Genomic DNA, 13,084 nt, shown 5'->3' with positions numbered 1-13,084 from the left:
AATGATTCTGAATTGATATATCAGACTGGCAGTGTATTTTAAAATATAAGTTTTAGGGAATGAGCTGATAATTTGCAATTTATCATTAACTATCATAAAATTTTTTGTCAATACATCTAGAGGAAAAGTACTATAGCAACTAACCAACTCATGAATAACTATTTGACCTATGAATCTTAACAATGATATCTTGATTAAGTATATGAAAAATTTCACTTATTTTGAGCACACTGCCACAACTTAATGGCTACTGAATACACAACAGTCAAGGCTGCATCTGATTCTCTATACAGCACTTTCCTCACTCACTCGTTCACTGTGATATGAGGAGAAGTTCTGTGTGCTTTGGTTCTGACCTTATATGTGTTTTTATATCAAAGCTTATTATCTGTTTTATCCATACAAATTTCCTTCCAGTTCATTTTTTTTTTTTTTTTACATTTTTTAAAATTTTTACACCCATCATCTAGAAAACAAAAAGCACATTCGACAGTCCATTTGATTTTACGGCACTCCAGTTGCGTGTGCTGTCACGTGTGTTAGCTGAAGTTAGAGAGGCAAGGATGTTGTAACAAATGGAAGAGAGGAAGGGTGAGAGGAGCGTGAAACTAAATGGAGAAGATATTGAGAGTGGAGATGAGCAGAAGGGTGGGGAAGAGGGAGAGGAAGGTAAAAAAGAAGTTGGCATGGATTTTCATGGTGGGGAAGTAAAAAAACATGCAAGAATGGGGAGAAACACTGAGATACTGGAAAAGTTCGGAAAGAACAGCACTGAGAATGTGAAGAGAAGGGAGTTGAATACTGATCCGAGAAAGAGATAACTGAAGAATGATGGAGATGAAGGTATGGTAGGCTCAGAGCACTGGAATGAGGCTGCAGTCGGCTTGAAGGAATGGAGGTAGGGAGGAGAGAGAAAGAAAGGACGAGTCTTGCTCGATCACCTCCTGTGGTGGTGAGGGTGGTGCTGGCGACGACTGGCCTCCTTTCCTCGTGAAGTGCCGCAACAGTAGCAATCCGAGGGGCTGTCTCTGGGAGGGGCTGTCTGTCAGTAAATCCAGGAGACTGGAACCCACTGAGGTGTCATGTTCATAGTCTCGATAGACTTTTCCAACTGACGTATGGTCTCCTCAATGTCGTTGTTTACTATTGTCAGATCAAAGAAGTGGCCATACAGTTGCTTGAGCATGTCAGATTCCTTTGCTAGGCGTTCTAAGCTGCCATCATACTGCAAGAGGAATTCAGGAATTGAAGGATGGAACTATTCTAGGCTGACAAAACCCGTAAACTGCAGCTTAGGAATATCTGCTCTATCCCTGGTGCACAATTTTTTTCTCCAATTACTTTTTTGGCCACAATGGCTTGACAAATGTAACAAAAGTACGGATTTATCCATTTTTTGGCCATTATATGCCAGAGCTTTGCCAATTCTGTGTTTTAAAGTTACGGCATTTTCTGGCTGAAAAAAAAGTGTTTTTACTTGATCAGAGACCAATTTTATGGCCATGAAATTATATGGGAATGTATATTTTCTGGTCAAATTCTTCTCAAAATTAGATGAAACAAACACCAAAATCATTTTAGATTCAATTTTTGGCCCCAGTGACCAAGATGCGTGTTGTTTTCCTCCTGGGAACAGCTTGGGATGTGCGCAGTTTACGGGTCCAAGACTATAACTAATTTTCTGCTTAAATTATGTACACCCAATCAAAAGTATCCTTATGTGCGCAGTTTATGCGTCAAAGACTACAACTAATTTTCTGCTAAAATTATGTATGCCAAATCAAAAGTATCCTTCACCAAGTGGTCAATGGTTTCACAAGGAGCACTGCTGGTGTTTTGGTTTCTGCCGATGGCAAATATTGCACACAGTTCCTTCTTCTGGGTCCAGTGATAAAGCAGTAGACATACATATACGTGAGAAGTTGTATCTAGCTATAGCCACATGAACATACAGAAGAAAATTTCCAAACATTCTCTCATCTGTTTCATAATGCAAAGATGGTCATTTTTTTGTTTTTTTAATGAAGTGTATGATCAAGCATAAAAGTTAAAGAACGTCACACAGCCAATCTGTCGTTGTGATTTCTGCAGTCTGACAATAATATAAATCTGATGGACTAAGGCAACGGACTAAATGCCTATGACAGCTAATCCTTGTCTTGACTAAAATTCAATCTGCAGTACAAGCAATATCAAAGAAAATATTACTAATACTAATAATAATCATCATGACCCTTCACACCTACAGACGGGATGAGGCAGAGTCCAAAAACAAGGAAAGAAAAATTAGTGCTGTAAATTTTTTCAGAAATGCAAAGAAATTAAATGGGGCTATCAAGATGGAATTAAACTGACTTTCCTCTTTACACTGAAATGTTTTATTTTACATATGTCACAGCTCCTCTTGCAAAGTATATCAGCCTGGCACCAAGTGGCTGAACATAGGATAGTGAAATTTGCCAAAGCACCACCAATTTAGCTCTCTGTGAAAAAATGCTTTTGTAGTACAGTTATGACCCAGCATATGATCATCTGGTTTGTGATCAATCACTATAACAACCGATAAAAACTTATAGCCTACTCAGTTTCAGGTTAAAGGTAGCGAAAATCGCTTATACAGTTTCTGCAATGGCTGCATACGATGATCCCATGCAGACACGTGCCACCAACGCAAGCCATCATTTATACATCTGAGCCAAGATGGCTTCCCCATGTTTAATTGCACAACAAAACACCATTGCTACTACAAAACATCAGTGCAAGTGTGCAATGAATTGTGCAGTGTATGATATAAAATGGAGAAAGAACTTTTTGTGTGTGAATACTGAAACTTGCGATTTGGAAAACACTGCATCGCTCTCCCGTCACCTCACCGCATTGCTCTCCTGATGCCTCATTGCACTGCTTCCCACCCGCCACACCAATACGCTCTCCATTGGCCTCACCACTTTGCTCTCCCCATCACTCATCACCCCCTGATGACCTGAAGTGACAGCCCAGGTCCTCCAGCTGTCCCTCAGCAGGGGGGTAGGGGGGAAGGGGGGGAACATTGGTGATGGCATACTTCAGGTGGGTGACAGATGTGCCTTTTTGAGACTGAAGGAACTGTGGGTGTTGGCCTAAACATATCCCCATTGAACCTATGTTAAATCAACATCAGTTCATTTTATCGGTATATGATTGGTTCTTGCTCGACGTATCTCAATTGTAACAGAGTCGCAACTGTACAGTAATTCAGGAAAAGGCCGCAACTTCCATTTCATATTTGGAATGTATCAAAATGTGACTGAAGTGAGTCACAGCAACTGTACATTCTTGTGATCTTAAAGAAATCTTAGGATTTGCTTCCGTTTCCAATTATCTGGAGCAAGACTGCTGTGGAAAGTGGAAACCTGTTTCTCAGTCACAAGTTCAAGATGCCTGTTCTTACTTGCATTACATTTTAGTACTGCAGGCACTATCAGATGATAGAGACTGGGCAGAGGGATGTAAGATCTACCATGAAATTTCCATGCTTGGAGGGTATAAAGAGCTGCAAGCAGATGCTCTCACTCATTTTTCCTCATAGATTCAAGAGATGTATGGATGGTGAACATACTGCCATTGGCTTCAAATCCAGATGGCAACTTATACTCTGTAACTCGCTCATCCTCAAGCCATTGCCAATGGCTGTGATAGCAGCAGTATTAGGTGAAGCCCTGGGCTCATCTGAATATGAACCCATTCAACCATGGGAAACTAGCCACCTCCGAGAGGAACTCCAAGAGACCTTTTGTTTTACAGAGGGTCTGTATTGTGGTATGTGTGGTACATGAAGTCATTGTACAGCAGGGGTGGGGAACCTTTCTCCTATTAAGGGCCATTAGGATATTTTTAACATCATTTGCAGGCCATACAAAATGATCAACTTAAAATAAACTGTAGCCGAGTACATAATATATATGGGTAATCCCTTAATTCATGTGAACTTTTTTCACGCGATTTCGGTTATCCACGAATTTTTCATACAATAATTAAAACATAAAATTATAGTATTCAAATAAATAATTTTAATTTACAAGAGAAATAAATAATATATAAAAATGCCTACCTGCTGCCCGTGTGCATACATATATGTATGTGTGTGTGTGTGTGTGTGTGTGTGTGTGTGTGTGTGTGTGGGAGGTCAGTCTACCATGCACCACACAGTCAGTTTGAATCCAACGGTCGAAAAATGCATGACTCGCGAATCGTTATTTGTGGCTTATTTTTCTGCCTTCCAGTGACTGCTTGCCTTGTCTGCCAACATGGGGCCTAAGCGTAGTGCTAGTGATGCATGTGGTAACACACCAAAACGGACTCGTAATGTGATGTTGCTGACAGAGAAAGTTAAAGCGTTGGACAAACTTAAGGGAGGAATGTCGGCGACAATTCTCCGTCAGGACGATTCCCCATCATTTATTTACATACCAGTTTATTTAGCAAGTACAGTACACTAGTTTTTTACTTATATAAGTTATAAAATCCCCCTGAAAATTAGTTATTAAAGTATTAATTAATCAATAATAAGTATATTTATAGAATGACAGAGAATCATCCATGTTTTGATGGTGAATTGACTTCATAGTGAATTGCCTCAGAACCGTGTGTTTGGGGTGAGTCGACTGTTCTTACAATAAAGAAGGCAGAACGTAGCATATGGGAGGCAGTGAGGGGTAGTGAACCAGACTATGCTAAAGTGTCTCCATCTACGCCTGTGAACTGGCTCAAAACCGTATGTTTGGGGTGAATGAGTCAACTGTTTGGACAATAAAGAAGGCAGAAAGTAACATATGGGAGGCAGTGAGGGCTTGTGGACCAGACTGCTGAAGTGTCTCCACCTACGCCTGTGCTTGTCAGGTTTCAGTGTTAAATTTCTTACATTTTTGTGTTTTTCATACTTTATGCTAGTTTATAAGGTGTATGTAGTGCATAAACAGTATTATTCAGATGTAATATACTTAGCAGACATGCGAAATTATGTGCACACAAGGGCAGAATGTATACGCGAATTTACCGCATACGCGAAGGGTCTGGGAACGTAACCCTCGCGTGAATTAAGGGCTTACTGTATATACATACATACATACATATATATATATATATATATATATATATATATATATATATATATATTATATGGATGGTAACCGTATAATCAAATTTTGGCGCCTGGTGGTTGAGTGGGTAATTATTGCGCTCCAATCGGATTGAGCCAGTGAAGGTTTATATCCAAGGGATGGTTGGGGTTGATAGCTCATGTAATACCACTCAAGGATGAGTGAGGATGGGTCACTCTCATCTTAAATGTCAGGACCAACTGCCTAGCCCCGGGCTCCTACGCTCCTCATGGGGTATTGTAGGATTGGATGATGGATGGATGGATGGTATATATATACATATATATATATATATATATATATATATATATATATATATATATATATATATATATATATATATATATATATATATATATATATATATATATATATATATATATATATATATATTTTTTCGTTCATGAGTTTATGAAATTGCATTTATGAATTGCCTCGTGGGCCTGATTAAATGGTCTTGTGGGCCTTGTATGGCTCGGAGGCCGGACGTTCCCCACCCCTGTTGTACAGTATTATGGTGTATGAGGGATTTTGATCTGTATATTGTTTTGGTACTGAAGTAGAGAAGGGTGGTGGATGCATTGTGGTCTGGCTAGGTGAACCCATGTTTATCTGGGCAGGGTTTATTTTTCTGATGGCTTCATGTATGGGAGGAGGTTCATGGACAATGCTGTTTGGCTGTGGTAAGGAGGGCTCTCTGTAAGGCCAGGTCATCAATTAAGGACAGAACGAACCAGGGCGTTGTTGGCATTAGGGCCATGTCTGACACAAGGCCACCACAAGGGTTGACCCGCGATGGAAGATTTGAAGATGGTGAAGTACTTTGGTCTACAGTGTTGAATGGACTATAAAATGTTTTCCTTTTCACTGCCATATGCCCTCCATGTACATACATCACTACAATGACACAACTTGCAGCAAAAAGGTTCATTTCTGTTCACTTTCTGCACAAACAGGGGGGTCACATGGCTGGTGATTGTGCAATGTATGGGTTAGAATATCTTGGTGGTGCCATAAGTGCCTTGAAGCCTCTTCTCTGGCTGCCTCCAAAAAGGAAGCATAAAGTGGAAAACATCAAGAGATGAATAATGTTTGAAAATTATAAATACCACAATACCCACATACTACATGATACCTGCCAATTTGATATCAGCAAATAATTTTTGCAGGTACCACAGCGATGATCCAACTCTAATGCAACTGAAGCAAGAATCACTAAAATTGGCCAACGCAGAATTAAGGTGAGCTCAACTAAGTCCTGTGACATCAAAACTGCAAGGAATAAAGCTTTTTTTTTTAAGTTAACAAACAAAACATGTCAGATTTAGGGTGGGGCATGAAGGGTGTACGCCCCCCCTCCTATTTCCGGCAGACCAATTATTACTCATGATACAATAACAATTTTATTTGCCAAAATATATGCAATGAATATCTTATAGCACTTGCACTTACCTGTTTTATTATTCTCCTATGATTAAAACAAGTAAAATAAAGGAGCACTGTTTTTCATTCCTTGACTGCATTAGGGAACAATTCTGCCAGGAATCATACACCTTTTTTCAAAGTGCTGGATCCAACCCAGATGTAATTTGTACATCTTTATATACCTTGTGTCTTGTTTCACAGTGATGTGAATGGTACAAATCAGAACCATATACTGAAACAACATTATGTTATACCATACAGAAATTTGGTGACAGTTAAATCCTCACAATCAACAACTGCAGTATGTTGGTTTAACTAACTCAGGCTTTAGTTTAGTCACTTACATGGTCCTAAAATACTTCCTTGGAATTTAAATATAATGTACACCCAATCAAAAAAGTATCTTCCACAAGGTAATATGTTTCATAATTGTTATTGCTGCTCCCTAGGACAAACATTTTGGAATGGATAGCATATTTTACATTGTATGGAGTGTACTTTTCTTTGTATACTGATCAGAATAGGAGACATACACATTCATGAAAAGTTACTATAGATTATTTTCACACACTTCATGTATTGTTTCAAAATATAAATACAAAAACATTTCAGATACTTTTTTGTTCAACTGCACCTATTAGCTACTACAATACCTACAGTACAAGATAAAACTATAGCAATAACTTACATCAGCCATGTTCTGTAGAGAGGGTGCAGCAATGAAGACCACATATGGGGCAAATTCTGCAGTACGTAAGATCTTCAGTGCCTGTGGCTCTACATCCAAAATGGCCATACGCCCTTCACTGTGGATCTTACGGATGGTCTCAAGTTTAGTCCCATACATAGCATCTTCATGGGTACCTGCCAAAAGTAGAAAGGGCTCAGTAAAAAAGAATGGCTGTGCAAAGTGCAGACGAAAAGGTCAATAGCCTACATAAAAACATGTATATACAAGTATATTAGGGACTGTATTATGTAATAGTACACGAGTGGTGGCAGGCATCATCCACTCACTTGATGTAGTGCTGCCTACTTCTTCACTCACCATTATCATTCTTTTTCTGCATCTGTCCTTCTCTCTTCCTATTCTCCCATCTTTCCTGTCATTTCAATCTTTATTATTCTAGTTTCCTTTCCAGGTGGCTTTACACTGAGTGACAAGCCCAGTGGTATCCTGTAAACCAGGAAACCATTTACAATGCTGAGTGGTAACCACATAACCAACCCATATGTTCCCTATGTGTCAACAAGTGGGTTGGTGGAGGGTTAGTGCCGCTCCATGCAAAACAACTAACTCAAAGGCAAACAGCCACCCTTTGCAGAATTATGGTGTCTGGCTATAGATAGATAGATATGAAGTACAAATAAATATAAGATAAGGAATACCAGAGGATTGCAAGAAGTAAGAAGAAAGCCTCTGTTTGATAAAATACAAATTCTAGAACTCGGACGCCAATAAAGACAGACTGTATTCGAATGAATCAAGTGATGAAATGCAGTTCCCAAAATACACTAGACACTGCTGCTATGACTGACTGAACAGATAATGCTTACAGCAAACAATGCACTTACAATGTTTGCCCTGCATATTAACTAAACAATACCAGGGGATGATCTAAAGTTATGGAAAGGTTACAGTAAAGAAAATACAACTGAATTTCCCTTGTTGTGTACTGTACCGTATTTCTAAAAGCATCATTGCATGATGCAAGTGCTACTGGTAGTTACAGTATAAATTTTAATAAAAGTAACTGCATCTTCAGTTGGAGAAGAACAGGGAGGTATTAGGATGGGAGGAGCTTGTGTAGATCAGACATTCATCCTTGGGTCTTTAGTGGAGAGTTTTCTAGAGAAGGGAAAGAAGTTGTATGTGGCCTTGATGGATATGGAGAAAGCATATGACAGACTGGATAGACAAGGAATGTGGAAAATATTATGAATATATGGAGTACATAGGAAGGTGCTGTATGCTGTGAAGAGTATGTATGAGGGTGCTAAGGCTGTAGTGCATGTGGATGGTGAACTAAGTGTTTTTTCTATCTGAATGTTGGACTGAAAAACGAATGTGTCAAGTCTCCATGGTTGTTCAATCTGGATATGGATGAGGTTATAAAAGAGATACAATGTAGGGCAGTGGATGTTGGAGCAGCCCTAATAAGAGAAGGCAGTGTTTGGAAACTTCCCATTCTGTTCTTTGTGTTGTTTGCAGATGATATTGTACTGTTAAATGAAGACGATGGGAAACTGGAAAGCTTCGTGAAAGAGTCTGGGAGAGTATGTAAGAAGCAGAATCTAAAGATGAATATAGGAAAGAGTAAAGTCAAGGTTTTCCAGAGAAACAAAGTCTGTGAACATACAAGAGTCACTGAACATACAGTAAGGTTGGATGATGAGGATATGGAATATGTGAGTGTATTTAAGTACTCTAAACCCATATTTTGTATGGAAATATTGGGGGTAGTCTTATACACAGGTCAGCTTTATACACCAGCAAATATGGTAGGTTTATATCTGATGAGTAAGAGTGGAAGGATGGACCTGGAGTGTATTGGTGCTGTGATGAGGAAGGGCAGATTGAGATGGTCTGGGGAAATGGAGAGGATGAAGGATGACAACTGGGTGTGGAAAGTGAAGTGTGAACAATGGGGGTAGGGTTGAGAAAGGTAGGCTGAAAAAGACTTGGGACAAGGTCACAGAGTGTGACCTCAGGTATTGGGGACTGAAGAGGGAGGCTGTTGGAGCTTTGATAAACAACAAAAAGAACAAACAAATGAACAAACATACAAAACTAAAATACTACACAGTTTACCTGCTAACTGAAGTGCAATATCCTTATATGTTCCACTGACCTTAATACAGGAATAGATAGACAGATAGATAGATAGACAGATTGATAGAAAGACATAGACAGATAAGCTGATAGTCACTACTCATTTTACGATGGGGTTACGTCAGGTCATACCTTATTGTATACCGATTTTATCGTAAATCGGGAGATTGAAACACATTATAAAAGGGGGGTTGCGTCAACTCAACTTTCCAAAGTCACCTAACCAAGACTGAACCATAAATGACAACCCACCTTCATTCCTTCCTGTGTTGGTCCAAGTTGTCTCCAAGTCGTCCCCCCTGAGGCTGGGGGGACAGCTTGTGCTTACAGGCACTAGTGGTCAGCCTCTGAATCAGACAGGAACAGGTTAGGGGGAGGGAAATCCGGCCCATACCTGCACCAACCTCAGCACTGAGGCCCATACCTGCACCAACCATAGCACTAGGGCCTACACTGGCACTGATCTTACCACTGGGCACACAAAACCACATTACTGTACAGTAATTCACCAAAAGAAACACTATCACATCAGTACAGGCAGAGTTACTCACATACAGTAAATCGTTGCAACAACACAATACAGTACAGTAATCACACTTGCGTAAAGTTGGCCTGGTGCTACACGATGTCTACTGAAGTACTATGTTTGGCTAAGAGGTGACGATAACAGGGGGGCACACATGAACAAGTTGAAAAGACAGGGCCTTGAAGGGGTGGCGAGACCTGAACCATAACAATGCGCTGATCGCCGGGGCTGCCATCTTGCCTGAGACAAGCGACTGTCACCTTGCGTGTGCCTGGCACTTTCCGATGGCAAAATCGTTATAGAGGGGAAATTTATCATAACTCGGATTTTGGGGTGGAACTTTTCTATTATCATTGTAGCGAATTATCGTAAACCGAATCAACGTAAAACGAGTGATGACTGTAGACAGATACATAGATAGACAGAAAGACAGATACAGTACATAGGTAGAAAAGTAGACAGACAGACAGATAGATATAGATAGATAGATAGACTGATGGAGAGATACAGTATAAACCGGCATACCCTGGTTTAACGATGCAATTGGTTAGGTAAAAATCCATTGATAGGAGGGGTATCTTATCTCAGGGTAGTTTTGATGTGAAGTATAGGGATGTGTTTTTTGGGCTTCAGGCTTCCCCCACAAACCAAGTCCTAAATCCACCCAGATGTGTCCAAAAACAAGTTTTTAGGTAACCTATATATATACAGTGCTCAACAAAAGTATTGCGTGCCTATGTCAAGGCACGCAAAACTTTTGACAAAAAAAGAATCACCCTTTTTTGGGGAGAAAAAATTTAGCCAGAAGTTTCGGGCACTAACATGACATCACGGCAGCCTGAGGCCTTACTGCGCGCTGGTTGGCTGATGTCTCAATTGCCTGCGAACTGCATGAGAGAGAGGAACCCGGCCGCTCCTCCCTCTCTTGTTGCGCAATTTTTTACCTAGTGAACCGAAGTGTTTTGGCTTTCGCTACTTTAATATGGCCCCTACCCGTGAACTGTCTAGCGAAATAATATCACAGATCATTGCTCTAAAGGAGGCAGGCCACCCCTTGAAGGAAATTAGTGATTTGGTTGGTGTGGCTCGGTCGACAGTGCGGAGGTGGTGTGCCTGTTACCGAGTAGAAAATAGTGGTGATGTTCTTACATAGAAACCACAGTCTGGTAGGCCCAGGAAAACTTCCCCGAGGTCTCTTAATGTGCTCAAACGTGCAGTGGAGTCTAATCCTCGTGTGACTGCAAGGAAAATTAAGGAGAGCAACCCGGAAGTGTTTGGCGAGGTTTCAGTGTGCACTGTTTCTCGAAGAGTCTATGAACTTGGTTACACAAGCCACAGGCCTGTGAGAAAGCCTCTTCTTACACATAACCAGTAACTTCGTAGGTTTGCCTTTGCTAACAATACCCTTACCTAGGGTGAGGACCAATGGTTGTCGGTGTTGTGGTCTGATGAGGCAACGTTTACCGTTACCTGTAATCAAGGAGCGCACGTGTACCAGCACAGAGGTAGTGACCCGCTTGACCCCCGTTATGTGGAGAGCACAGTTAAACACCCTGATTCACTAACAGTATGGGGTTGTTTCTCTAGTAAGGGGTTGGGGAAGCTTGTTGTGCTCCCCAGGAACTGCAGAGTGAATCAGGACATTTACCTGGAGCTGCTTTGTGATCATTTACCTAAGTCCTTCGAGCTCACAGGTGCACGAGTGTTTCAGCAGAAACACCTCCTCATAAAGCCAAATCTGTCACCAACTAGCTTTGTGACTGTGAGGTCTCCTTCATGAAATGAAGGAGACCTCACAGTCACAATAGTCCAGACATCAACCCGATAGAAAACCTCTGGTACAATAGTCCAGACATCAACCCGATAGAAAACCTCTGGTACAATAGTCCAGACATCAACCCGACAGAAAACCTCTGGTACCTCGTAAAGAAGAATCTCCAAGGGAAGGACGTGAGCTCTCTGCCTAAGCTGGAAGCAGCCATTCGTGAGTCCTGGGCAAGTATATCACCCCAGCACCTGAGGAACCTGGCCCTTTCACTTCCACGACGTCTCAGGTCCGTGAAGAGGCATAAAGGAAACCCTACCAAGCATTAAAGGTAATTAAAATGCATTATTTACATGTTTTTTCCATAGTTGAAAGGTTTGTTTTGTTGGGGGGGCGCTGGGTGCCCAATACTGTGTGTGTGTGTGTGTATATATATATATATATATATATATATATATATATATAGTGAAATTTCAAATTTCGATGGCCATATGTACCAAAAAACCGCATCGAAATTTATACTGAACTTCTTATGGGAAAAATCAATTTGGGTTCAGGGCCTCCCAACTTCACTATGTAAAATCATGATTTTTTTGCCCATACTCCCTGTAAACTTTTTGAACTATAAATGTGGTTAAGTAACTGTAGTTCTGCACTGTATTGCCATACTGTATTATAGTCTAGAATACAGCAAAATTTGTTTTCAGTTTGTCAGTATCCTGTCACAGTTTTTATTACAGTAGTTACAGCACACTGTACAGTACAGTACTAACCTTAGCTTAAGGGTACGAATTATGCTCTCAGGTGCTCCCGTAAGGCAGCGGATTTCAACAGCAGTCAAACCCTCGTCCAGGTACTCCAGGATTTTCGCCTTGTCAACAAGTGTATATTTGGTGTGTTTCTGCCCCTTCCTGTATTCCCTTTTCTTCTTTGGCTCTGAAGATTTTGAGGTGCCAGGCCATTCTTGTTCATTACCACTGGTACCTGAAGGACCACTCTTGCTTGCCCTCTTGAAACACGTAAGTTGTAACGAAAATACAACTAAAACACAACGAAATTGCAGCGAAATGCACACCCACACGTGGAAGGTACAGGCTGAAACTCTGGTGCTTGGCTGTAGAGGGCAGGACAGTTGCAAGATGGCTGCAGACAATAGAACATCACCTTACGCACGGTTTGTTTTGGTCGGAGTCGGGCCCTGAGAGCATCGAAATGCACAACTTTGCATATAAAAATGAGGTAGGCAGACCACTTGAAAATGCATCAAAATCTGATTCATCGAATTCTAAACTGTCGAAATTTGAGATTTCACTGTATATATATACGGCTACCACAAACTGACTTAGGATCTCCTCCCACAAGGTATTTAAAAACACAGAAATCACATTATATCACAA

General features: G+C 40.7%; 1 protein-coding gene across 1 annotated transcript in view; it reads right to left on the bottom strand.

The window, feature by feature from the left end:
- Nucleotides 1-737: 737 nt before the first annotated feature.
- Nucleotides 738-13,084, bottom strand: part of CASK (peripheral plasma membrane protein CASK) — a 652,453-nt gene continuing 640,106 nt past the window's right edge. Inside the window, exons 13-14 of the mRNA XM_080284923.1 lie at nt 7,252-7,427; nt 738-1,225 (exon numbers count right to left, since the gene is read on the bottom strand). Coding sequence (XP_080141049.1) covers nt 1,046-1,225; nt 7,252-7,427 — 356 coding nt within the window. The 3' untranslated portion in view covers nt 738-1,045. The remainder of the gene's footprint in view (nt 1,226-7,251; nt 7,428-13,084) is intronic.

Source organism: Coenobita brevimanus, chromosome 103, assembly GCF_032717465.1.
Source record: "Coenobita brevimanus isolate Jiangsu-jjx chromosome 103, ASM3271746v2, whole genome shotgun sequence".
Taxonomy (NCBI): domain Eukaryota; kingdom Metazoa; phylum Arthropoda; class Malacostraca; order Decapoda; family Coenobitidae; genus Coenobita; species Coenobita brevimanus.
Note: the sequence above shows the minus strand (reverse complement) of the source record. Positions and strands in the feature narration are given on the sequence as shown.